We start from the raw sequence: 27,787 nt of genomic DNA on the forward strand, positions 1-27,787 counted from the left end.
TCGTTTAGGACCGTCGGCTCTTTGAGGGGAAGGATCGTGTCTTCTAGCCTGTGAGCCCACTGTTGGAAGGGGACTGTGTCCGACCTGCTGATCTTGGATAATAATAATAATAATAATTATAACCGTGGTATATGTTAATCACTACCTGCCGGGCACTGTACTAAGCGCTGGGATGGACACAAGGTGATCAAGTTGGACACAGTCCCCGTTCCATGGGGGCTCCCAGTCTTCATCCCCATTTTCCAGATGAGGGAACTGAGGCCCAGAGAAGTGAAGTGACCGGTCCAAGGTCACACAGCAGACGAGGGGCGGAGCAGGATTAGAACCCAGCTCCTGACTCCCAGGCTTGAGATCTATCTACAGGAATCTACCCCAGCGCTTAGTCCATTGCTTGGCACAGTGTAAGCACTTAAGAAACACCAGCATTATTATTATTATTGCTGTTATTATTATTATTATTAGGAATAACCCCATGGGATTGCTGATGGGATTTATTAAGACTAAAACCGTTCATTTAAACGCTTGGGTCTTGTGAACCTTGGCCATGTTCAGAATCACTTTCCAGACCTACAAAGAGGCAATGTGGCATTAATAATAATAATAATAACAATAATGATAATAATAATGATAATAAGCACTTACTATTTGCCAAGCACAGAACTAAGCATTAATAATAATAATAATAACAATAATGATAATAATAATAATGATAATAAGCGCTTACTATTTGCCAAGCACAGAACTAAGCATTAATAATAATAATAATAACAATAATGATAATAATAATAATGATAATAAGCACTCACTATTTGCCAAGCACAGACCTTACTATTTGCCAAGCACAGACCTAAGCATTAATAATAATAATAATAACAATAATGATAATTATAATAAGCACTTACTATTTGCCAAGCACAGACCTAAGCATTAATAATAACAATAACAATAATGATAATAATAATGATAATGATAATAAGCACTTACTATTTGCCAAGCACAGAACTAAGCACTGGGGGAAGAGGCAGGAAAATCAGGTGGGAAATAAGTCCCTGCCCTATATAGGGCTCACAGTCTATTAATCAGTTATTCAATCAAGTATATTTATTGAGCACTTGCTGTGTGCAGAGCACTGTAGTGAGCGCTTAGGAGAGTACAAAAGAACAATAGAATGGACACATTCCCCACCCACAAGGAGCTGACAGTCTAGAGGGGGGAGACGGACATGAAGAGAAATAAATAAATTATGGATGTGGACATAAGTGCTGTGGGGCTGGGAGAAGCAACAGGGATTGAATTCCCATTTTACAGAGGAGGAAATTGAGGCCCAGAGCAGTCAAGTGACTTTCCCGAGGTCACCCAGCAACCGGTGGTAGAGCAGGGATTAGAAAGAGCCCAAGGCTGGGAGTCGGAGGACCTGGGTTCCAATCCGGGCTCCGTCACTTGCCTGCTGTGTGACCCTGGGCGAGTCACTTTACTTCTCTCTTAGTCCAGTGCTCTGCACACAGTAAGCGCTCAATAAATACGATTGATTGATTCTCTGGGCCTCTGTTTCCTCAATATCTGTAAAACAGGGGGGTTTGAACCCTGTTCTCCCTCCGACTCAGCCCCGGGGCTCCAGAGGGGATGGGGACTGGCTCCCACCTAATGATCTTCCATCATTCATTCATTCATTCAATCGTATTTATTGAGCGCTTACTGTGTGCAGAGCACTGTGCTAAGCGCTTGGGAAGTACAAGTTGGCAACATCTAGAGACGGTCCCTACCCAACAGTGGGCTCCCAGTGCTCAGAGTAAGTGCAGAATAAACAGCACAATTATTGTTATTATTATTATTATTATTATTATTATTACTAATATGACTTGGGACCTCATTTCAGGTCTGTTAAGAGAAGCAGCGTGGCTCAGTGGAAAGAGCGCGGGCTTTGGAGTCAGAGGTCATGGGTTCAAATCCCGACTCTGCCAGTTGTCAGCTGTGTGACTTTGGGCTAGTCACTTCACTTCTCTGGGCCCCAGTTCCCTCATCCGTAAAATGGGGATGAAGACCGTGAGCCCCACGTGGGACAAACTGATCACCTTGTAACCTCCCCAGCGCTTAGAACAGTGCTTTGCACATAGTAAGCGCTTAACAAATAACATTATTATTTTTTTTAAGGTGGTCTCTTAAGGTGTGGATCGTTAAGTGGCTCTTAAGGTGGATCGTTAATGTGGCTCAAGGCTTTCTAGACTGTGAGCCCACTGTTGGGTAGGGACCGTCTCTAGATGTTGCCAACTTGGACTTCCCAAGTGCTTAGCACAGTGTTCTGCACACAGTAAGCGCTCAATAAATACGATTGATTGATTGATTAAGGTGGCCCGTTAAGGTGGTATGTTAAGGTTGCCCGTTAAAGAGGGTCGTTAAGGTGGTCCGTTAAGGTGGTCCGTTAAAGAGGCCCGTTAAGGTGGCTCGTTAAGGCGGTCTGTTAAGGTGGCCCGTTAGTCTCGTTAAGGTGGTCTGTTAGGTTGGCCCTTTAAGGTGGCCCGTTAAGGTGGCCCGTTAGTCTCGTTAAGGTGGTCTGTTAGGTTGGCCCTTTAAGGTGGCCCGTTAGTCTCATTAAGGTGGTCTGTTAGGTAGGCCCTTTAAGGTGGCCCGTTAGTCTCGTTAAGGCGGTCTGGTAAGGTGGCCCGTTAAGGCGGTCTGTTAAAGTGGCTCGTTAAGGTGGCCCGTTAAGGCGGCTCGTTAAGGTGGCCCGTTAAGACGGTCCGTTCCGGTGTCCCGTTTCTGTGTCCCGTTGCGGTGTCTCTTTGTGTCCGGTGTGTCCGGGCCTCAGGAGCTGATGTCCGGTGAGTTGGGAGGGCCGGGGCCCGGGGCGGGCGGGCGGGCAGGAGGCTTAAGGCTCACGGCGACTGCGGCAACACGATCTGAGGGCACACACCGACACACAACGGCGTCACACAACGACACACACACGGGAACACGGACCCACAGCCACACACATACACAGCTACAAGGGTCCACAGACACACAGTCACGCAGACACACAGTCACGCAGACACACAGTCACGCAGACACACCACCACGCGGACACACAGTCACGCAGACACACAGTCACATAGTCACACAGACACAGTCACGCAGACACATAACCACATAGACACAGTCACACAGACACACCACCACGCGGACACACCACCACGCGGACACACAGTCACACAGGCACACAGTCACACAGACACATAGTCACACATACACAGTCACGCAGACATATAACCACATAGAAACAGTCACAGACATACAACCAATAGACACAGTCACAGACACACAGTCACACAGACACACAGTCACACAGACACACAACCACGCAGACACAGTCACACAGACACACAGTCACACAGACACACCACCACGCAGACACACCACCACGCGGACACAAAGTCACGCAGACACACAGACACACAACCACACGGACATACACTCCCACAGACACCCAGACCAAAAGGACCACAGACCCACAGAGACAGACAGTGACGTGGACCCACAATCATCTGTGACCCCTACTTAGGCTGTAAAGCCCCCCGCCCCCCGACTCCCCACAGGCCAGGGATTGGGCCCGACCTGACGATGTTGTCTCTCCCCCAGCGCTCAGTTCAGTGCCTGGCACGTAGGAAGCGCTTAACAAAGACCGGTCAAACAAAGGATCGGCCAGGCCCACGGACACACGGGTGCAGAGTCCCCAGCACCATCGCACAGACCCACAGTCACACAGACGGACGGACGGACGGACGGACGGACGGGCGGGCGGGCGATCCGCCCACCGACACAACGGCCCCGCCCCTGACAACGGCCCCGCCCTCTAAAGCCCCGCCCCCTGACAACGGCCTCGACCTCTAGACCTCCCCTGACAACGGCCCCTCCCCAAGCCCCGCCCCTGACAACGCCCTTAAGCCCCGCCCCCCGACAACAGCACCGCCCCAGGCCCCGCCCTCAGCCCTTCCCAAGCCCCGCCCCCTGACATTGGCTCCGCCCCAAGCCCCGCCCTCTGACGCCGGCCACGCCCCCGACGTCACCCCCGCCACTAGCCCCTCCCTCTGACGTCGACCACGGCTCCTGACGTCCTCCCACCGCAAGCCCCGCCCTCTGGTGCCGGCCACGCCCCCTGACGGCACTCCCGCCCCAGGCCCCTCCCTCTGACTCCGCCCCCGCCCCTGACGTCACCCCACCCAAGCCCCTCCCTCTGACTCCGGCCACGCCCCCTGACGTCACCCGCCCCAAACCCCTCCCTCTGACGCCGGCCGAGCCCCCCGACGTCACTCCCTCACCCTGACGCAGGCCACGCCCCCTGACGTCACCCCAACCCCAAGCCCCTCCCTCTGACGCAGGCCACGCCCCCTGACGTCACTCCCGCCCCAAGCCCTTCCCTCTGACGCCGGCCCGCCCTCTGATCAATCGTATTCATTCATTCATTCATTCATTCATTCATTCATTCATTCATTCAATCGTATTTATTGAGCGCTTACCGAGTGCAGAGCACTGTACTAAGCGCTTGGGAACTACAAGTCGGCAACATGTAGAGAGGGTCCCTACCCAAAAAGGGGCTCACAGTCTAGAAGGGGGAGACAGACCACAAAACAAAACACCAAGACAGGTGTCAAAACCGTCAGAATAAATAGAATTACAGCTATTGTTCCGTTGGACTCTCCCAAACGCTTAGCCCGGTGCTCTGCACACAGTATATTCATTTCTATTCATGTCCGCCTCCCCCTCTAATAATAATGGCATTTATTAAGTGCTTACTAAGTGCAAAGCACTGCTCTGAGTGCTGGGGAGGTTACAAGGTGATCAGGTTGTCCCTCTGGAGGCTCCCAGTCTTCATCCCCATTTTCCAGATGAGGGAACTGAGGCCCAGAGAAGTGAAGTGACTTGCCCAAAGCCACATGGCTGATAATTGGCGGAGCCGGGATTTGAACCCATGACACCTGACTCCAAAGCCGGGGCTCTTTTCCGCTGAGCCACGCTGCTTCTCCAGACTGTCAGCTCGTTGTGGGCAGGGAATGGATCCGTTTATTGTTCTATCGGACTCTCCCAAGCGCTTAGCCCAGTGCTCCGCGCACAGTATATTCATTTCCCTTCACGTCCGCCTCCCCCTCTAGCCTGTCAGCTCCTTGTGAAGCAGCGTGGCTCAGTGGAAAGAACCCGGGCTTTGGAGTCGGAGGTCACGGGTTCGAATCCCGGCTCCGCCACATACCTGCTGTGTGACCTTGGGCAAGTCACTTAGCTTCTCTGAGCCTCAGTTCCCTCATCTGGAAAATGGGGATGAAGACTGTGAGCCCCACGTGGTACAACCTGATCACCTTGTATCCCCCCCAGCGCTTAGAAAAGTGCTTTGCACATAGTAAGCGCTTAACAAATGCCAATATTATTATTATTATTGTGGGCAGGGAGTGGGTCTGTTTATTGTTCTATCGGACTCTCCCAAGCGCTTAGCCCAGTGCTCCGCGCACAGTATATTCATTTCCATTCACGTCCACCTCTAGACTGTCAGCTCCTTGTGGGCAGGGAATGGGTCTGTTTATTGTTCTATCAGACTCTCCCAAGCGCTTAGCCCAGTGCTCCGCACACAGTATATTCATTTCCATTCACGTCCACCTCTAGACTGTCAGCTCCTTGTGGGCAGGGAATGGGTCTGTTTACTGTTTTATCGGACTCTCCCAAGCGCTTAGCTCAGTGCTCCGCGCACAGTATATTCATTTCCATTCACGTCCCCCTCTAGACTGTCAGCTCCTTGCGGGCAGGGAATGGGTCTGTTTATTGTTCTATCGGACTCTCCCAAGCGCTTAGCCCAGTGCTCCGCGCACAGTAAATTCATTTCCATTCACGTCCACCTCTAGACTGTCAGCTCCTTGCGGGCAGGGAATGGGTCTGTTTATTGTTCTATCGGACTCTCCCAAGCGCTTAGCCCAGTGCTCCGCGCACGGTATATTCATTTCCATTCACGTCCCCCTCTAGACCGTCAGCTCCTTGCGGGCAGGGAGTGGGCCTGTTAATTGTTGCACTGGATTCTTCCAAGCGCTCAGTACAGTGCTCCGCCTACGGTAAGCGCTCAATAAGTACGATCGAGTCGATGGATTGGAGATTGGAGAGTGGAGTCCCCTTTGACCCCTGACCCCCAGCCGTGTCCTGGGGACCCCAACCACCCACCCGCCCGTCCACTGCGAAGCGGGTACCTGGGGATGAAGAAGCAGGTCTCCATGAGACGCAGGAGGAAGGGGGGTCCAGGCCTGGGGGTGCTGGGCCCCCCCGGGCTCGCCTCCACGGCGGGTGGGTCGCCCTCGCCCCCCGACTTCCGGAGGGCTTCCCGGCGGAGGCTCTCCCCCTCGTCGTCAAAGGTGCTCGGCCCATACCGCTGCTGGAGCTGCTGGCCCATCTATAATAATAATAATAATAAATAATGGTAGCATTTATGAAGCGCTCACTATGTGCAAAGCACTGTTCTAAGCGCCGGGGAGGTTACGAGGGGATCAGGTTGTCCCCCGTGGGGCTCACAGTCTTCACCCCCATTTTACAGGTGAGGTCACTGAGGCCCAGAGAAGCGAAGTGACTTCCCCAAAGTCACCCAGCTGACAACGGACGTGGAGAAGCGGCATGGCTCAGTGGAAATCAAGCAATCAATCGTATTTATTGAGCGCTTACTGTGTGCAGAGCACTGGACTAAGCGCTTGGGAAGTCCAAGTTGGCAACATATAGAGACAGTCCCTACCCAACAGTGGGCTCACAGTCTAAAAAGCCCGGGCTTTGGAGTCAGAGGTCATGGGTTCAAATCCCGGCTCCGCCACTTGTCAGCGGGGTGACTTTGGGCGAGTTGCTTCACTTCTCTGGGCCTCAGTTCCCTCATCTGTCAAATGAGGATTAAGACTGTGAGCCCCATGTGGGACAACCCGATCACCTTGTAACCTCCCCAACGCTTAGAACAGCGTTCTGCACATAGTAAGTGCTTAATAAATACCATCATTATTATTATTATTATAATTGGCGGAGTCGGGATTTGAACCCATGACCTCTGACTCCAAAGCCCGGGCTCTTTCCACTGAGCCACGCTGGGAGGGTGGGCGGGGGGTCAGGGCGGAGGAGTGGGGGAGACCGGAGAGGCTGGGTTCTTCCTCCCTCACCCCCACTTCCCCCCAACTAACTCTCACGTGCTCTCCCAAGCGCTCAGCACAGTGCTCTGCACACAGTAAGCACTCTGTGATAGATTGATGAATTGTACGCTCTTGGAATCTCCCAAGTGCTCAGTGGTATTCATCGAGCATTTGCCGTGTGCAGAGTTTGGGAGAGTCCAGTAGAACAATTTAACGGTCCAGAGCTCCGCATACAGTGAGTGCTCAGTAATAATAATAATAATAATAATAATGATAATGATAAAAATAATAATTGCGGTATTTAATAATAATAATAACAGCAGTGGAAAGAGCCCGGGCTTTGGAGTCAGAGGTCATGGGTTCAAATCCCGGCTCCGCCACTTGTCAGCTGGGTGACTTTGGGCAAGTCGCTTCACTTCTCTGGGCCTCAATTCCCTCATCTGGAAAATGGGGATGAAGACTGTGAGCCCCCCATGGGACAACCCGATCACCCTGTCACCTCCCCAGCGCTTAGAACAGTGCTTTGCACATAGTAAGCGCTTAATAAATGCCATCATTATTATTTATTTATTATTATTAATGATGGCATTTATTAAGCGCTTCCTATGTGCCAAGCACTGTTCTAAGCGCTGGGGAGGTGACAAAGTATGATGGCATTTATTAAGCGCTTACTATGTGCAAAGCACTGTTCTAAGCGCTGGGGAGGTGACAAGGTATGACGGCATTTATTAAGCGCTTACTATGTGCAAAGCACTGTTCTAAGCGCTGGGGAGGTGACAAGGTATGATGGCATTTATTAAGCGCTTACTATGTGCAAAGCACTGTTCTAAGCGCTGGGGAGGTGACAAGGTATGATGGCATTTATTAAGCGCTTACTATGTGCAAAACACTGTTCTAAGCGCTGGGGAGTTGACAAAGTATGATGGCATTTATTAAGCGCTTACTATGTGCAAAGCACTGTTCTAAGCGCTGGGGAGGTGACAAGGTGATCGGGTTGTCCCATGTGGGGCTCACTGTGTGAGTAGACACTGCTGTAAATCCTGGGGGAGTTTCAAGCGAATTATGTTGGATTACAGTCCCTGTCCCCCGTGGGTCTCACAGTCTTCATCCCCATTTTCCGGATGAGGGAACTGAGGCCCAGAGAAGTGAAGTGACTGGCCCAAGGTCACTCAGCGGACAAGGGGAGGGGCCGGGATGAGAACCCAGGCCGGGGCTCTGTCCGCTAGGCCTCGCCGCTTCTCTAAAAGCGGTGAAGTGACTGGCCCAAGGTCACGCCGGGATTCATTCATTCATTCAATCGTATTTATTGAGCGCTTACTGTGCGCAGAGCACTGGACTAAGCGCTTGGGAAGTCCAAGTCGGCAACATGTAGAGACGGTCCCTACCCAACAACGGGCTCACAGTCTAGAAGGGGGAGACAGAGAACAAAACCAAACATACTAACAAAATAAAATAAATAGAATAGATATGGACAAGGAAAATATGGGTCTGTTTACTGGTGTATTGGACTCTCCCAGGCGCTCAGTCCAGTGACCTGCACAAGGTCTATCGATTTCTCTTCGCGTCCGTCCCCCGCTCTAGACTGTCAGCTCGCTGTAGGCAGGGAGTGGGTCTATTATATTGTTATATCGGACTCTCCTAAGCGCTCAGTCCAGTGCGGTTTACTGTTGTATTGGACTCTCAACAACAAAACACGCGGACGGGCGTCAAGTCAAGTCACTAGAACAAATAGAATTAAAGCTAAATGCACATCATTAGCTAGGAGGAGGAGACAGACAACACAACACGTGGACAGGTGTCAAGTCGTCATCATCATCATCATCATCATCAATCGTATTTATTGAGCGCTTACTATGTGCAGAGCACTGTACTAAGCGCTTGGGAAGTACAAATTGGCAACATATAGAGACAGTCCCTACCCAACAGTGGGCTCCCAGTCTAAAAGGGGGAGACAGAGAACAAAACCAAACATACTAACAAAATAAAATAAATCGAATAGATATTTACAAATAAAATAATTATTTGTATTATTGTCGTCAGGACAAACAGACGACAAATTGTCGTCAGGAGAAACAGAATTAACATCATTAACAAAATAAATAGTGAAGATGTTCACGTCCCCCCTTCATATCCACCAGACGATCGCGCTCCCCATCTTCAGAGACTTCTTAAAGGCACATCTCATTCATTCATTCATTCATTCATTCATTCAATCGTATTGATTGAGCGCTTACTGTGTGCAGAGCACTGGACTAAGCGCTTGGGAAGTCCAACTCGGCAACATCTAGAGACGGTCCCTACCCAACAACGGGCTCACAGTCTAGAAGGGGGAGACGGACAACAAAACACGCGGACGGGTGTCAAGTCAGTAGAACAAATAGAATTAAAGCTAAATAATAATAACAATAATAATAATGGCATTTATTAAGCGCTTACTATGTGCCAAGCACTGTTCTAAGCACTGGGGAGGTTACAAGGTGATCAGGTTGTCCCATGTGGGGCTCACAGTCTTCATCCCCATTTTACAGATGAGGGAACTGAGGCCCAGAGCAGTTAAGTGACTTGCTCAAAGTCACCCAGCTGACAAGTGGCGGAGCCGGGATTTGAACCCATGATCTCTGACGCCAAAGCCCGGGCTCTTTCCACTGAGCCACGCACATCGTTAGCAGTCTAGGAGGAGGAGACAGGCAACACAACACGTGGACAGGTGTCAAGTCGTCAGGACAAACAGAATTAACATCATTAACAAAATAAATAGTAAATATGTTCACGTCCCCCCTTCATATCCACCAGACGATCACGCTCCCCATCTTCAGAGGCTTATTAAAGGCACATCTCATTCATTCATTCATTCATTCATTCATTCAATCGTATTTCATCAGCATCAGCATCATCAATCGCATTTATTGAGCGCTTACTATGTGCAGAGCACTGGACTAAGCTCTTGGGAAGTACAAATTGGCAACATCTAGAGACGGCCCCTACCCAACAGTGGGCTCACGGTCAAAATAAATAGTAAATATGTTCACGTCCCCCCTTCATATCCACCAGACGATCACGCTCCCCCTCTTCAGAGACTTATTAAAGGCACATCTCATTCATTCGATCGTATTTCATCATCATCATCACCATCAATCGTATTTATTGAGCGCTTACTATGTGCAGAGCACTGGACTAAGCGCTTGGGAAGTACAGATTGGCAACATCTAGAGACAGTCCCTGCCCAACAGCGGGCTCACGGTCTCAAAGGGGGGAGACAGGGAACAAAACCCAACGTACTAACAAAAGAAAATAAATAGAATAGATATGCACAAGTAAAACAGTGGGCTCACAGTAAGCACTCTTGTACATATTTATTACTCTATTTATTTATTTTACTTGTGCATATCTATTCTATTTATTTTCTTTTGTTAGTACGTTGGGTTTTGTTCCCTGTCTCCCCCCTTTGAGACCGTGAGCCCGCTGTTGGGTAGGGGCCGTCTCTAGATGTTGCCAATTTGTACTTCCCAAGCGCTTAGTACAGTGCTCTGCACATAGTATGCGCTCAATAAATACGATTGATTGATTGATTGATTGATTACTGGGTGCAGAGCACTGGACTAAGCGCTGGGGAAGTGCAAGTGAGCAACATAGAGGGACGGTCCCCACCCGACATCTCCTTCTAAAGACCTTCTCTGATTCCTCGTTTCTCTTTTTTAGACCGCGAGCCCACTGTCGGGTAGGGACCGTCTCTCGATGTTGCCAACTTGGAGTTCCCAAGCGCTTAGTCCAGTGCTCTGCACGCAGGAGGCGCTCAATAAATACGATTGATGATGATGATGACAATGGGATTTGCCCCCTCTATTCACCCCCTCCCTCAGCCCCGCAGCGCGCACGTCCCCAGCCGACTCGCACCCAGGCCCGGCGGGGCGGCCTACCTTGCGGGCGGATGCCCGGCCGAAGCTCCTCAGCTGTTCCCTGAAGCCGGGGTTGGGGTCCGCGCTGGGCCGGACCCCTCTGACGGCCTCCAGGGCCTCCTCCCAGCCCAGCCCCGACACCGCCATGATGTAGGCCGTCACCACGGTCGCGCTCCGTGACACCCCCGCCATGCTGGAAGAGCGGCCACCTTAGGGACCCTGCTCCCCCGGCCCCCTGCCCCGCTTCCACCTTAACGGCTTAATAATAAATAATAATAATATTGGTATATGTTAAGCGCTTACTATGTGCCGAGCACTGTTCTAAGCGCTGGGGGGGGGGGGGATACAAGGTGATCGGGTTGTCCCATTGGGGGCTCACAGTCTTCATCCCCATTTTACAGATGAGGTAACGGAGGCGCAGAGAAGTGAAGTACAGCGCTCTGCACATAGTAAGCGCTCAATAGATACGATTGATGATGAAGTGGCTTGCCTAAAGTCACCCAGCTGGCAGTTGGCGGAGCCGGGATTTGAACCCGTGACCTCGGACTCCAAAGCCCCGGCTCTTTCCACTGAGCCGCGCCGCTTCGCAGCTTCTCAGCTTCGTGGGCTGGGTCCGTCTATGGTTGGACTGGACGCTCCCAAGCGCTCAGTAATAATAATAATGAGAATGATGGCATTCATGAAGCGCTTACTATGCGCAAAGCACTGTTCTAAGCGCTGGGGAGGTTACAAGGCGATCGGGTTGTCCCACGGGGGGCTCACTGTCTTCATCCCCATTTTCCAGATGAGGTCACTGAGAAGTGAAGTGACTTGCCCAAAGTCACCCAGCTGGCAGTTGGCAGAGCGGGATTTGAACCCATGACCTCGGACTCCAAAGCCCGGGCTCTTTCCACTGAGCCACGCTGCTTCTCAGCTTCTCAGGCTTCGTGGGCTGGGTCCGTTTATGGTTGGACTGGACGCTCCCAAGCGCTCAGTAATAATAATAATGAGAATGATAGCATTCATGAAGCGCTTACTATGCGCAAAGCACTGTTCTAAGCGCTGGGGAGGTTACAAGGCGATCAGGTTGTCCCACGGGGGGCTCACCGTCTTCATCCCCATTTTCCAGATGAGAAGTGAAGTGACTTGCCCAAAGTCACCCAGCTGGCAATTGGCGGAGCCAGGATTTGAACCCATGACCTCGGACTCCAAAGCCCGGGCTCTTTCCACTGAGCCACGCTGCTTCTCAGCTTCTCAGGCTTCGTGGGCTGGGTCCGTTTATGGTTGGACTGGACGCTCCCAAGCGCTCAGTAATAATAATAATGAGAATGATAGCATTCATGAAGCGCTTACTATGCGCAAAGCACTGTTCTAAGCGCTGGGGAGGTTACAAGGCGATCGGGTTGTCCCACGGGGGGCTCACTGTCTTCATCCCCATTTTCCAGATGAGGTCACTGAGAAGTGAAGTGACTTGCCCAAAGTCACCCAGCTGGCAATTGGCGGAGCCAGGATTTGAACCCATGACCTCGGACTCCAAAGCCCGGGCTCTTTCCACTGAGCCACGCTGCTTCTCTACACAGTGCTCTGCACACAGTATAGTCATTTCTCTTCTTGTCCATCTCCCCCCTAGACTGTCAGCTCCTTGTGGGCAGGGAATGGGTCTATTATAGTGTTCTATCGGACTCTCCCAAGCGCTCAGTCCAGTGCTCTGCACAAGGTCTATCGATTTCTCTTCACGTCCGTCCCCCGCTCTAGACTGTCAGCTCGCTGTAGGCAGGGAATGGGTCTGTTTACTGTTGTATCGGACTCTCCCAGGCGCTCAGTCCAGTGCTCTGCACAAGGTCTATCGATTTCTCTTCACGTCAATCAATCAATCATATTTATTGAGCGCTTACTATGTGCAGTGTCTCTATATGTTGCCAATTTGTACTTCCCAAGCGCTTAGTACAGTGCTCTGCACATACTAAGCGCTCAATAAATACGATTGATGATGATGATGATGCAGAGCACTGTACTAAGCGCTTGGGAAGTCCAAGTTGGCAACATCTAGAGACGGTCCCTACCCGACAGTGGGCTCACAGTCTAAAAGGGGAAGACGGAGAACAAAACCAAACATACTAACAAAATAAAATAAATAGAATAGATATGGACATGTAAAATATGGGTCTGTTTACTGGTGTATTGGACTCTCCCAGGCGCTCAGTCCAGTGCTCTGCACAAGGTCTATCGATTTCTCTTCACGTCCGTCCCCCGCTCTAGACTGTCAGCTCGCTGTAGGCAGGGAGTGGGTCTGTTTACTGTTGTATTGGACTCTCCCAGGCGCTCAGTCCAGTGCTCTGCACAAGGTCTATCGATTTCTCTTCACGTCAATCAATCATTTATTGAGCGCTTACTGTGTGCAGAGCACTGGACTAAGCGCTTGGGAAGTCCAAGATGGCAACATCTAGAGATGGTCCCTACCCAGCAGTGGGCTCACAGTCTAAAAGGGGGAGAGAGAACAAAACCAAACATACTAACAAAATAAAATAAATAGAATAGATATGGACAAGTAAAAAATGGGTCTGTTTACTGTTGTATTGGACTCTCCCAGGCGCTCAGTCCAGTGCTCTGCACAAGGTCTATCGATTTCTCTTCGCGTCCGTCCCCCGCTCTAGACTGTCAGCTCGCTGTAGGCAGGGAGTGGGTCTCTTATATTGTTCTATCGGACTCTCCTAAGCGCTCAGTCCAGTGTGGTTAACTGTTGTATTGGACTCTCCCAGGCGCTCAGTCCAGTGCTCTGCACGCAGTCAGCGCTCAATAAATGCGAATGATCGAATGAGCGAATGACAGGGCCGCCCGGGGCCTCTGCTGGGGCTCCGGACCCCCAGTCCCATTCCCCCATTCCAGGGGGCTTCACATCACAGTCATCTCCTCCCTCCATCCCCCTTCCCGAGGGGTGGGATCAATCAATCATATTTATTGAGCGCTTACTGTGTGCAGAGCACTGTACTAAGCGCTTAAGTGGGATGGGGAGGGGCGGGGGGTCTCACCAATGCACCAGACAGTTGCCCCCGGCGAGGCGGCAGCCATGGATAAAGTCGACGCATTCCTGAAAATGCTGCTTGCTGGGAAGAGAGACAGAGGCGGAGAGGCACAGAGACAGAGAGACAGAGACAGGTGGAGAGAGGGAGACGGAGAGAGACAGGGAGGGAGAAGGAGATGGAGACAGGCAGAAAGACAAGCGCAGAGACAGAGAGGCCGACAGAGATGGGCAGAGAGGCAGATGGAGAGACAGAGATGGAGGCAGATGGAGAGAGAGAAGGAGAGAAACTCAGAGACATAGAGAGATGGAGGCAGACAGAGATGGAGACAGAAAGGGAGACAGAGAGAGATGCAGAGAGATGGTGACCGGCAGAGAGAGAGACAGAGATGGAGACAGGGGCAGAGGGAGATGGAGGTAGACCAAAAGACAGAGAAATACAGACAGAGAGAGAGACACAAAGACAGAGGCAGACGGAGATAGAAAGAGAAACTCAGAGACATAGAGAGAGAGATGGAGACAGAGAGATGGTGACCGGCAGAGAGACAGACAGAGATGGAGACGGGGCAGAGAGAGATGGAGGTAGATAAAAAGAGAAATACAGACAGAGAGACACACAAAGACAGAGGCAGAGACAGACGGAGTTAGAAAGACAGAGAAACTCAGAGACATAGAGAGAGATGGAGACAGAGAGAGATGAAGACAGACAGAGATGGAGACAGAGGCAGACAGAGAGAGATGGAGACAGAGAGATGGTGACCGGCAGAGAGACAGACAGAGATGGAGACAGGGGCAGAGAGAGATGGAGGTAGACAAAAAGAGAAATACAGACAGAGACACAAAGACAGAGGCAGACGGAGATAGAAAGACAGAGAAACTCAGAGACATAGAGAGAGAGATGGAGACAGAGAGGCAGACAGAGAGAGATGGAGACAGACAGAGATGGCGACAGAGGCAGACAGAGAGAGATGGAGACAGAGAGATGGTGACCGGCAGAGAGACAGAGGCAGACAGAGAGAGACAGATGGAGATAGAAAGACAGAGAAACTCAGAGACATAGAGAGAGAGATGGAGACAGAGAGTCAGACAGAGAGAGATGAAGATAGACAGAGATGGAGACAGAGGCAGACAGAGAGAGATGGAGACAGAGAGATGGTGACCGGCAGAGAGACAGACAGAGATGGAGATGGGGCAGAGAGAGATGGAGGTAGACAAAAAGAGAAATACAGACAGGCAGAGAGACACAAAGACAGAGGCAGAGACAGATGGAGATAGAAAGACAGAGAAACTCAGAGACATAGAGAGAGCGATGGAGACAGAGAGGCAGACAGAGAGAGATGGAGACAGACAGAGATGGAGACAGAGGCAGACAGAGATGGAGACAGAGAGATGGTGACCGGCAGAGAGACAGAGACAGAGGCAGACAGAGATGGAGGTAGACAAAAAGAGAAATACAGACAGAGAGACACAAAGACAGAGGCAGACAAAGAGAGACAGACGGAGATAGAAAGACAGAGAAACTCAGAGACATAGAGAGATGGAGACAGAGAGGCAGAGAGAGATGGAGACAGAGAGATGATAGGCAGAGAGGCAGACAGACGGAGACAGGGGCAGAGAGAGATGGAGGTAGAGAGACAGAGAAATACAGAGAGACAGAAAGACAGATAACAGAGACAGAGAGTGAGATGGAAAGAGATGGAGAGGGACAGAGAGACAGAGAGAGACATAAGGTACAAGGCAGAGACACAAAGAGAGGGAGAAAAAGAGAGGGAAAGAGACAGAAGGGGTGGGGAGAGAGAGAAAGAGAGAGATCCAGTCTGAAAAAGTTCCCCTGCAGAAGTTTGGGGTCCCCCCTCTCCATCCCAAGCCCGAAAGCCCCGGCAACTTGCTCAGATACTGTTAATCAGTCGTATTTATTTAGCGCTTACTGTCCGCAAAGCCCTGAACTAAGCGCTTTGGAGAGTCCAATCCAACAGAATGAGCAGACACATTCCCTGCCCCTAACGAGCTGACAGTCTAGAGGGGGAGATGGGCATTTATGATAATAATAATAATAATAACGATGGCATTTATTAAGCGCTTACTATGTGCAAAGCACTGTTCTAAGCGCTGGGGAGGTTACAAGGTGATCAGGTTGTCCCACGGGGGGCTCCCAGTCTTAACCCCCTTTTTACAGATGAGATAACTGAGGCCCAGAGAAGCGAAGTGATTTGCCCAAAGTCACACAGTTGACAATTGGTGGAGCCGGGATTTGAACTCATGACCTCTGACTCCAAAGCCCCTGCTCTTTCCACCGAGCCACGCTGCTTCTCTATATACTTGTGTATACATGTACATAGTTATAATTCTATTTCTTTATATTAATGATGTGTATACATCTACAGTGCTAAGCGCTTAGTACAGGGCTCTGCACACAGTAAGCGCTCAATAAATACGATTGATGATGATCTACAACTCTATATTGATGCCTGTTTACTTATTTTGATGTCTGTCTCCCCCCTTCTAGACTGTGAGCCTGTTGTGGGTAGGGACTGTCTCTATTTGTCGCTAAATTGTACCTTCCAAGCACTTAGTACAGTACTTTGTACACACTAGGCGCTCAATAAATACGACTGAATTGAATGAATAAGGGAGAGCAGGTACTTAATCCCCATTTTATCAAGTCATTGATATTATAGAGGGGGACGAGTCATTTATAATACAGAATTTAAAGATATGGACGTAATTAGACAGAGGTTAGTAAGTGGGGTCTCTGTGCCCAGCAGTGTGCTAAACACTGGGGGAGGGAGTAATAATAAAAATAGTAATAATAATCCCCTCCTCTAGACTGTAAGCTCATCGTGTTGTAATTTCCAAGCACTTAGTAATAATAATAATAATAATAATGTTGGTATTTGTTAAGCGCTTACTATGTGCAAAGCACTGTTCTAAGCGCTGGGGGGGGGGGCACAAGGAGATGAGATTGTCCCGTGTGGGGCTCACAGTATTAATCCCCATTTTACAGATGAGGGAACTCAGGCACAGAGAAGGGAAGTGACTTGCCCAAGGTCACACAGCAGACATGTGGGGGGAGGCGGGATTCGAACCCATGACCTCTGACTCCCAAGCCCACGCTCTTTCCGCTGAGCCGCGCTGCTTCTCTATAGTATATAGAGAAGTATATACTTCTATATAGTATATATATAGTACTTATATATATAGTATACATATATATACTTCTCTATAGTATATAGAGACATATATAGTATATATAGTATATATGTATTCTCTATAGAGCTTCTCTCTATTCTTCTGTATAGTAGAATGCACTGCACAGAGTAAGCACTCAATAAATCTGACTGAATGAATAAATGAGTGAATAAATAGTGCTTGTCGAGTGCTTACTACGCTCCAGGCACTGTACTAAGCGCTGGGGGAAGAGACACGGTTGATACGAGTTCATTGGGCTCCACAGAATCCGGGTCCCACTTGGGGCTCTCAGTCTTAATCCCCATTTTACAGATGAGGGAACTCAGGCCCAGAGAAGGGAAGTGACTTGCCCAAGGTCACACAGCAGACATGTGGGGGAGGCGGGATTCGAACCCATGACCTCTGACTCCCAAGCCCACGCTCTTTTCGCTGAGCCGCGCTGCTTCTCTATAGTATATAGAGAAGTATATACTTCTATATAGTATATATAGTACTTGTATATATAGTATATATATACTTCTATATAGTATATAGAGACGTATATATATAGTATATATAGTATATAGTATATATGTATTGTCTATAGAGCTTCTCTCTATTCTTCTCTATAGTAGAATGCACTGCACAGAGTAAGCACTCAATAAATCCGACTGAATGAATAAATGAGTGAATAAATAGTGCTTGTTGAGTGCTTACTATGCTCCAGGCACTGTACTAAGCGCTGGGGGAAGAGACACGGTAGATACGAGTTCATTGGACTCCACAGAATCCGGGCCCCACTTGGCTCTCAGTTTGAGGAGGAGGGAACCAGGGGTTGAACCCCCATTTTCCAGAGGAGGCAACTGAGGCCCAGAGAAGGGAAGTGACTCGTCCAAGGTCACAGGGCAGACCAGGTGGCAGAGTCGGGATTTGGGCGCGCTGCGGTTCCTGGCAGGGTGTGGAGGGTGGGCATGGGTGGGGGGGAGATGCCCGGGCATTGCCATGGCAACCACTCCCCCCCTCATCGCTGCTACCTGTGGGCCACCCTTGGCGAGGAGGGGGACCGGGCAGCCTGGGTCAGAGGCCCCTTCACTTCTCTGGGCCTCAGTTCCCTCCTCCGTAAAATGGGGATGAAGATTGTGAGCCTCACGGGGGACAACCTGATCACCTTGTATCTCCCCCGGCGCTTAGAAAAGTGCTTGGCACATAGAAAGCGCTTCACAAACACCATTATTAGTATTCTCTGGGCCTCAGTTCCCTCCTCTGTAAAATGGGGATGAAGATTGTGAGCCCCACGGGGGACAACCTGATCACCTTGTATCTCCCCCGGCGCTTAGAACAGTGCGCGGCACATAGTAAGCACTTCACAAACACCGTGATTATTATTATTATTCTCTGGGCCTCAGTTCCCTCCTCTGGAAAATGGGGATGGAGGCTGTGAGCCACACGTGGGACAACCCGATCACCTTGTATCTCCCCCAGTGCTTAGAACAGTGCTTGGCACTTAGTAAGCACTTCACAAACACCATGATTATTATTATTATTCTCTGGGCCTCAGTTCCCTCCTCTGTAAAATGGGGATGAAAATTGTGAGCCTCACGGGGGACAACCCGATCACCTTGTATCTCCCCCAGTGCTTAGAACAGTGCTTGGCACATAGTAAGCGCTTCACAAACACCATGATTATTATTATTATTCTCTGGGCCTCAGTTCCCTCCTCTGTAAAATGGGGATGAAGATTGTGAGCCTCACGGGGGACAACCCGATCACCTTGTATCTCCCCCGGCGCTTAGAACAGTGCTCGGCACATAGTAAGCGCTTCACAAACATTATTATTATTATTCTCTGGGCCTCAGTTCCCTCCTCTGGAAAATGGGGATGGAGGCTGTGAGCCCCACGGGGGACAACCTGATCACCTTGTATCTCCCCCGGCGCTTAGAACAGTGCTCGGCACATAGTAAGCGCTTCACAAACACCGTGATCATTATTACTATTCTCTGGGCCTCAGTTCCCTCCTCTGGAAAATGGGGATGGAGGCTGTGAGCCCCAACGGGGGACAGCCTGATCATCTTGTATCTCCCCCTGTGCTTAGAACAGTGCTTGGCACGTAGTAAGCGCTTCACAAACACCGTGATTATTATTATTATTCTCTGGGCCTCAGTTCCCTCCTCTGGAAAATGGGGCTGTGAGCCTCACATGGGGCAGGGACTGGGTCCAACCCGATTCACCCCAGCGCTTCATACAGGGCCTGGCACGTAGTAAGCGCCTATCAAAGGCCTTCTCAGAGCTGTGGGAGCTGGGAGAGCCCCCCAAAACCCACCCGGGCACCCCACAGAACTAGACGCCCCAGTAGGCCCAGCCCAGAGACCCCACCGTCACCAGAAGCCCTCCACCCCCCAGCCCGAGCAGGCCCGGCTATCCATTCATTCAATCGTCTTTATTGAGCGCTTACTGTGTGCAGAGCACTGTACTAAGCGCTTGGGAAGTCCAAGTTGGCAACATCTAGAGACGGTCCCTACCCGACAGCGGGCTCACAGGCTAAAAAGCTACTCACATGGGCACCTCAGGGGCGTCGGGCAGAGGGATCCGGAGGTAGGTGATGCCCTAGAAAACACCAAGGAGACGCCGGAAGCGGCACTCAATAAATACAACTGAACGTATCAATATTATTACTGATCGATCGATCGACAGAAGACCCTCCCCTCACCCCCGCCGCGAAGTAGCCTCTCCCAAGGCTCCCTCGGGGGTCTCCGTCTCCCCCGCACCCCACCAACCCCGGGGCAGGAGGAGGGCCTAGTGGGAAGAGGCAGTTCAGTCATTTATTCAGTCATCATCATCATCAATCGTATTTATTGAGCGCTTACTGTGGACTAAGCGCTTGGGAAATACAAGTTGGCAACATCTAGAGACAGTCCCTACCCAACAGTGGGCTCACAGTCCTATCTACTGAGCGCTTACTGTGAGCAGGGCACTGCACTGAGCGCTTGGGAAAGAACAAACAGAAGCATCCCAGTGCTCAGAATGGTGCTTTGCACATAATAAGCGCTTACCTCCTTCCCTTCCCCGCAGCACCTGGATATCTGTATATATGTTTGTACACATTTATTACTCTATTTATTGATTTATTTAACTGGTACATATCTATTCTATTTATTTGATTTGGTTAATATGTTTGGTTTTGTCTCCCCCTTCTAGACTGTGAGCCCACTGTTGGGTAGGGACTGTCTCTAGATGTTGCCAACAGCACCTGGATATATGTATATATGTTTGTACATATTTATCACTCTATTTATTTATTCATTTAACTGGTACATATCTATTCTATTTATTTGATTTGGTTAATATGTTTGGTTTTGTCTCCCCCTTCTAGACTGTGAGCCCACTGTTGGGTAGGGACTGTCTCTAGATGTTGCCAACAGCACCTGGATATCTGTATATATGTTTGTACATATTTATTACTCTACTTATTGATTTATTTAACTGGTACATATCTATTCTATTGATTTGATTTGGTTAATATGTTTGGTTTTGTCTCCCCCTTCTAGACTGTGAGCCCACTGTTGGGTAGGGACTGTCTCTAGATGTTGCCAACAGCACCTGGATATCTGTATATATGTTTGTACATATTTATTACTCTACTTATTGATTTATTTAACTGGTACATATCTATTCTATTGATTTGATTTGGTTAATATGTTTGGTTTTGTCTCCCCCTTCTAGACTGTGAGCCCACTGTTGGGTAGGGACTGTCTCTATATGTTGCCAACTTGGACTTCCCAAGCGCTTAGTACAGTGCTCTGCACAATAAATACGATTGATTGATTGATTGATATGTTTGTACGTATTTATTACTCTATTTATTGATTTATTTAACTTGTACATATCTATTCTATTGATTTGATTTGGTTGATATGTTTGGTTTTGTCTCCCCCCTCTAGACTGTGAGCCCACTGTTGGGTAGGGACTGTCTTTATATGTTGCCAACAGCACCTGGATATATGTATATATGTTTGTACATATTTATCACTCTATTTATTTATTTAACTTGTACATATCTATTCTATTTATTTTATTATGTTAATATGTTTGGTTTTGTCTCCCCCTTCTAGACTGTGAGCCCACTGTTGGGTAGGGACTGTCTCTAGATGTTGCCAACAGCACCTGGATATATGTATATATGTTTGTACATATTTATTACTCTACTTATTGATTTATTTAACTTGTACATATCTATTCTATTTATTTGATTTGGTTAATATGTTTGGTTTTGTCTCCCCCTTCTAGACTGTGAGCCCACTGTTGGGTAGGGACTGTCTCTATATGTTGCCAACTTGGACTTCCCAAGCGCTTAGTACAGTGCTCTGCACAATAAATACAATTGATTGATTGATTGATATGTTTGTACATATTTATTACTCTATTTATTGATTTATTTAACTGGTACTTATCTATTCTATTTATTTGATTTGGTTGATATGTTTGGTTTTGTCTCCCCCTTCTAGACTGTGAGCCCACTGTTTGGGTAGGGACTGTCTCTATATGTTGCCAACTTGGACTTCCCAAGCGCTTAGTACAGTGCTCTGCACAATAAATACGATTGATTGATTGATTGATATGTTTGTACATATTTATTACTCTATTTATTTAACTGGTACATATCTATTCTATTTATTTGATTTTGTTGATATGTTTGGTTTTGTCTCCCCCTTCAAGACTGTGAGCCCGCTGTTGGGTAGGGACCATCTCTATATGTTGCCTACTTGGACTTCCCAAGCGCTTAGTCCAGTGCTCTGCACACAGCAAGCGCTCAGTAAATACGATTGAATGAATGAATAATAATTATGGCATCTGTTAAGTTGTTACTATGTGCCAAGCACTGTTCTAAGTGCAGGGGCGGGGGATAGTCTATTTACTATTCTATTTATTTTGTTAATGATGTGCATGACACCTATCCACATGTTTTGTTTTGTTGTCTGTCTCCCCCTTCTAGATCGCGAGCCCGCTGTCGGGTAGGGACCGTCTCTAGATGTTGCCAACTTGGACTTCCCAAGTGCTTAGTCCAGTGCTCTGCACACAGTAGGCGCTCAATAAATACGATAGAATGAATTGAATGAATGAGACGGACGAGTCGGATGTCTCCCCCTTCTAGACTGTGAGCCGTTGTTGGGTGGGGACCGTCTCTATAGGTTGCCCAGTTGTACTTCCCAAGCGCTTGGTACAGTGCTGTGCACACAGTAAGCGCTCAGTAAATACGATTGAATGAATGAATGAATGAATGATGGAGGGCTAGCGGGTTGGGGGTGGGGGGCGGGCGGACCCCCAGTACCTGGAGCAGCGTTTGGGGGGTATCGTGGATGGAGATGATGTGGGTGATTTTATTCTTGCTCAGCTGGGCCGCGTCTTTGGCATCTGACGAGAGGAACAGGCCAGGGTGAGTGGGCAGACTCACTTTGGCTCCGATTCCTGGCTCTGTCCGGGCCCACCCCCCGTCCCCCCAACTCCCAGCCCACCCCCTTCTCCCCAACAACCCCCCCCCCCACCCCAAGTCCACCCCCCAATATCAGATCTGGGCCACCCACGCCTCTCAGATCAATAATAATAATCATAATAATATTTGTTAACCGCTTATTATGTGCCAGGCACTGTACTAAGCACTGGGATGGCGACACGCCAACCGAATTGGACACAGCCCCTGTCCCCCGTGGGGCTCACGGTCTCCACCCCCATTTTCCGGATGAGGGAACTGAGGCACAGAGGAGGGAAGTGACTGGCCCAAGGTCACACAGCGGACAAGGGCTCTACCCGGGAATAAGAAACCGGGTCCTTCTGTCTCCCAGGCCTGGGCTCTACCCGGTAGGCCAAGCTGCTTCTTGTAATAATAATAATAATGATAATGATGGTATTTGTTAAGCACTTACTATGTGCCAAGCACTGTTCTAAGCGCTGGGTTTTGTTAGTATGTTTGGTTTTGTTCTCCGTCTCCCCCTTTTAGACTGTGAGCCCACTGTTGGGAAGGGACTGTCTCTATATGTTGCCAACTTGTACTTCCCAAGCGCTTAGTACAGTGCTCTGCACACAGTAAGCGCTCAATAAATACGATTGATTGATTGATTGGGGGAGATACAAGGTGATCAGGTTGTCCCACGGGGGGAGGCTCACAATCTTAATCCCCATTTTCCAGATGAGGGAACTGAGGCCCAGGGAAGTGAAGTGACTTGCCTAAAGTCACACAGCTGACAAGTGGCGGGGTCGGGATTAGAACCCGGGATCTTAGAGGGTCGGGGGGCTGGGGTTGGGGGCTGGGCTGGGGGTCGGGAATTGGGGCCTGAGTCTGGGGTGGAACATCTCTCACCTGCAAAGCTCCCGAGGAAGAGGCCGGGCAGGACCTGCACGACACAAGTTGGGAGTGGGTGAGGATAATAATAATAATAATAACGATAGCATTTATTAAGCGCTTACTATGTGCAAAGCACTGTTCTAAGCGCTGGGGAGGTTACAAGGTGATCAGGTTGTCCCACGGGGGGCTCCCAGTCTTCATCCCCATTTTCCGGATGAGGTCACTGAGGCCCAGAGAAGTGAACTGACTCGCCCAAAGTCACCCAGCTGACAGTTGGCGGAGCCGGGATTTGAACCCACGACCTCTGACTCCAAAGCCCGGGCTCTTTCCACTGAGCCACGCTGCTTCTCGTGGGAAAGGATGGGGCCGGGGCCGAATTTAGGGCGACTTCCCCCCGTCCTCTCCATCCCCCTCCCTCCACGGGGACCCCCCACAAGTGACCGCCTTCCTCCTTCAGTCATTCAGTCACATTTACTGAGCGCTCACTGTGTGCAAAGCACTGGACTAACTGCCTGGGAGCGGACGAGAGAACAATAAGCGGTCACAGTCGTTGTCCATGATGAGCTTACTACTACTAATAATAATGATGACATGTACTAAGCGCTTACCATGTGCAAAGCACTGTTTTAAGAGCTGAAAGCATTCATTCATTCATTCCATCGTATTTATTGAGCGCTTACTGTGTGCAGAGCACTATACTAAGCTCTTGGGAAGTACAAGTTGACACACCTCCTCCAAGAGGCCTTCCCTGATTGCACCCTCGTTTCCTCTTCTCCCCCTCCCTTACTGTGTCGCCCCGACTCGCTCCCTTTCTTCATCCTGTCCACATGTTGTGTTTTGTCGTCCGTCTCCCCCCTTCTAGACTGTGAGCCCGTTGTTGGGTAAGGACCGCCTCTAGATGTTGCCGACTTGTACTTCCCAAGCGCTTAGTACAGTGCTCTGCACACAGTGAGCGCTCAATAAATATGATTGAATGAATGAATCCCCCCATTCCAGCCCCACACTGCTCAGGTCCACATCCCACATTTTATTTCTTTCTCTTCATGTCCGTCTCCCCCTCTAGACCGCCAGTTCCTTGTGGACAGGGAATGTGTCTGTTCTGTTGTTGTATTGGACACCCCCAAGCGCTTAGTCCAGTGCTCTGCACTCAGTAAGCACTTAATAAATGATTGAATGAATAGATTTATTTCTAGAATAACACCCTCTAGACTGTCAGCTCATTTTGGGAAAATAACATGCCTGTTTATTGTTGTGTAGGACTCTCCCAAGTGCTCAGTACAGTGCCCTGCACACAGTATATTGATTTCTATGCATGTCTGTCTCCCCCTCTAGACTGTCAGCTCCTTGTGGGCAGGCAACGTGTCTACCCACTCTGTTGAATTGGGGTCTCCCAAGTGTTTAGTCCAGTGCTCTGCACACAGGAAACGCACAGTAAGTACCATGGATTGACTGTATGTGGGACAGAGGGTGGACAACAGATCCTGGACTGCAGAAGGGCAGAGGATGGACAGATCCGGGACTGCAGCGGGAGGGGTGGACAGGCGGAGCCCCGGGGGGCCGCGTGGAGGAGGTGGAAGAGGAGGAAGAGGAGGAGGAGAAGGAAGAAGAGGAGGAGAAGAAGGAAGAGGAACAGGAGGTAGCAGAGGAGGAAGAGGAGAAGGAAGAGGAGGAGGAAGAGAAGGAGGAGGAAGAGAAGGAAGAGGAGGAGGAGGTAAATGAGGAGGTAAAAATGAGGAGGAGGAGGTACAGGAAGAGAAGGAGGACCTAAAGGAGGAGGAGGAGGAGGAGGAGAAGGAGGGAAAGGAATGGCAGGAGGAGAGGAGGAAGGAAAGGAGGAGGAGGAGGAGAAGAGGAGGAGGAGGAGGAGGAGGAGAAGAGGAGGAGGAGAAGAGGAGGAGGAGGAGGAGGAGAGGGGGAGGAGGAGGAGAAGAAGAGGAGAGGGAGGAGGGGAGGAGAAGGAGGAGAGGAGGGGGAGGAGGGGAGGAGGAGGAGAAGAGGAGGGGGAGGAGGAGAAGAGGAGGGGAGAAGGAGGGAAAGGAGGAGGAGGAGGAGGAGGAGAAGGAGGGAAAGGAGTGGGAGGAGAAGAGGAGGAGGAGGAGGAGGAGGAGGTACAGGAAGAGAAGAAGGACCAAAAGGAGGAGGAGGAGGAGAGGGGGAGGAGGAGGAGGAGGAGAAGAGGAGGGGGAGGAGGAGAAGAGGAGGAGGAGGAGAAGAGGAGGGGAAGGAGGAGAAGAGGAGGAGGAGAAGGAGGGAAAGGAGGAGGAGGAGAAGAGGAGGAGGAGGAGGAGGAGGGAAAGGAGTGGGAGGAGGAGGGGGAGGAGGAGGGGGAGGAGGAAGAGAAGGAGGGAGAGGAGGAGGAGGAGGAGAAGAGGAGGAGGAGAAGAGGAGGAGGAGGTGAAGGAGGGAAAGGAGTGGGAGGAGAAGAGGAGGAGGAGGAGGGAAAGGAGAAGGGGGAGGAGGAGGAGAAGGAGAAGAGGAGGAGGAGAAGGAGGGAAAGGAGGAGGGGGAGCAGGAGGAGGAGGTACAGGAAGAGAAGGAGGACCAAAAGGAGGAGGAGGAGGAGGAGGAGGAGAGGGGGAGGAGGAGAATAAGGGAAAGGAGTGGCAGGAGAAGAGGAGGAGGAGGAAGGAAAGGAGAAGGAGGGGGAGAAGAGGAGGAGGAGGGGGAGAAGAGGAGGAGAAGGAGGGAAGGGAGGAGGAGGAGAAGGAGGAGAAGGAGGAGGAGGAGGAAAAGGAGAAGGAGGAGGAGGGGGTCCCTTACCTGGCTCATGCCATTGCCCATAGTTGCAGGGTCTGGGGTCAGGGGTCAGGGATGGAGGCCCGTCTGTGCAGAGGCTGTGTGGAGGCTGTCCGGGGCCTGGAGTCGGAGTTGGGGGGTGGGGGGTGTCCGGGGGTGTCCGGGGGTGTCCGGCCTCCCCTTGCTGGCGGCCCGGAGGACGGCGGAGCCCCCTCTCCCCTCCCCTGGGTGAGGCGGGGCCTGCGGGGCCTGCGGGGCCCGCAGGGCCCGAGGGACAAAGGGGCTCAGTGTGCACGGACACCCCGCCCCCCCGAACCGAACCCCAAAGGCCGCCTTTGTCTCCACGCCCCCGGGCCTGGACACTGCATTTGGCTCACACTGAGCAAGCGCAATTAGCCATCCAGCCAGCCACCCACCCATCCTTCCGTCCATCCATCCACCCATCCATCCATTCATCCATCCATCCATCCATCCATCCATCCATCCATCCATGGTCATGGGTCATGGGTTCAAATCCCGGCTCTGCCAATTGTCAGCTGGGTGACTTTGGCCAAGTCACTTCACTTCTCTGGCCCTCAGTTCCCTCATCTGGAAAATGGGGATGAAGACTGTGAGCCCCTCGGGGGACAGCGTGGCTCAGTGGAAAGAGCCCGGGCTTTGGAGTCAGAGGCCGTGGGTCCAAATCCCGGCTCCGCCGCTTGTCAGCTGGGTGACTTTGGGCAAGTCACTTCACTTCTCTGGGCCTCAGTTCCCTCATCTGTCAAATGGGGATGAAGACTGTGAGCCCCTCGGGGGACAACCTAATTACCTTGTATCTACCCTAGCACTTAGAACAGTGCTTTGCACATAGTAAGCGCTCAATAAATACGATTGATTGATTGATTAATACCAACATTATTATTATTATTCACTTCTCTGGGCTTCAGTCCCCTCATCTGTAAAATAGGGATTAAAACTGTGAGCCCCATGTGGGACAACCTGATCACCTTGTAACCTCCCCAGCGCTTAGAACAGTGCTTAGTACATAGTAAGCGCTTAATAAATGCCATCATTATTATTATCCTCCATGAGGCTTACAGTCTCCATCCCTATTTTACAGAGGAGGGAACTGAGGCCCAGAGAAGGGAAGTGACAAGTACAATTGTTGCCAAACTGTACTTTGTACTGCTCTGCACACAGTAAGCGCTCAATAAATACAATTGAATGAAAGTGATTCCCTTTGAAAGACCAAAATCTAGTAATAATAATAATAATAATAATGGCATTTGTTAAGTGCTTACTATGTGCAAAGCACTGTTCTAAGCGCTGGGGAGGGATACAATGTGATCAAGTTGTCCCACGGGGGGCTCACAGTCTTAATCCCCATTTTTACAGATGAGGTAACTGAGGCTCAGAGAAGTTAAGTGACTTGCCCAAGGTCACACAGCAGACTTGTGGTGGAGCTGGGATAGTAGTAGTAGCCCCTTGCCGTAAATGAAAGGGATTCCCTTTCAAAGACCAAAATCCAGTAGCCCCTTGCCGTCTTATTTTATTTTGTTAA

General features: G+C 50.2%; 1 protein-coding gene across 1 annotated transcript; it reads right to left on the reverse strand.

Moving 5' to 3' along the window:
- Window positions 1-2,591: 2,591 nt before the first annotated feature.
- On the reverse strand, window positions 2,592-26,350 carry DUSP15 (dual specificity phosphatase 15). The gene is made up of 8 exons (XM_038750236.1): window positions 26,272-26,350; window positions 23,527-23,560; window positions 22,501-22,583; window positions 19,729-19,778; window positions 14,017-14,091; window positions 11,030-11,201; window positions 6,201-6,400; window positions 2,592-2,897 (listed from the first exon to the last, which is right to left on the reverse strand). Exons 1-8 carry the CDS (start codon window positions 26,290-26,292, stop codon window positions 2,867-2,869), a joined length of 666 nt encoding a protein of 221 aa, XP_038606164.1. The 5' UTR covers window positions 26,293-26,350; the 3' UTR covers window positions 2,592-2,866.
- Window positions 26,351-27,787: the final 1,437 nt, after the last annotated feature.

Source organism: Tachyglossus aculeatus, chromosome 8 (assembly GCF_015852505.1).
Source record: "Tachyglossus aculeatus isolate mTacAcu1 chromosome 8, mTacAcu1.pri, whole genome shotgun sequence".
Lineage (NCBI taxonomy): Eukaryota > Metazoa > Chordata > Mammalia > Monotremata > Tachyglossidae > Tachyglossus > Tachyglossus aculeatus.

Excerpts from the sequence above, each read along its gene's own strand:
- DUSP15 (XM_038750236.1), bottom strand. The coding sequence starts at position 26,292 with ATGGGCAATGGCATGAGCCAG. Across the intron at positions 6,401-11,029 it reads GCCGGGCATCCGCCCGCAAG|ATGGGCCAGCAGCTCCAGCA; the intron begins GTAGGCCGCCCC and ends TTATTATTATAG. Across the intron at positions 2,898-6,200 it reads ACCTGCTTCTTCATCCCCAG|ATCGTGTTGCCGCAGTCGCC; the intron begins GTACCCGCTTCG and ends GTGTGCCCTCAG.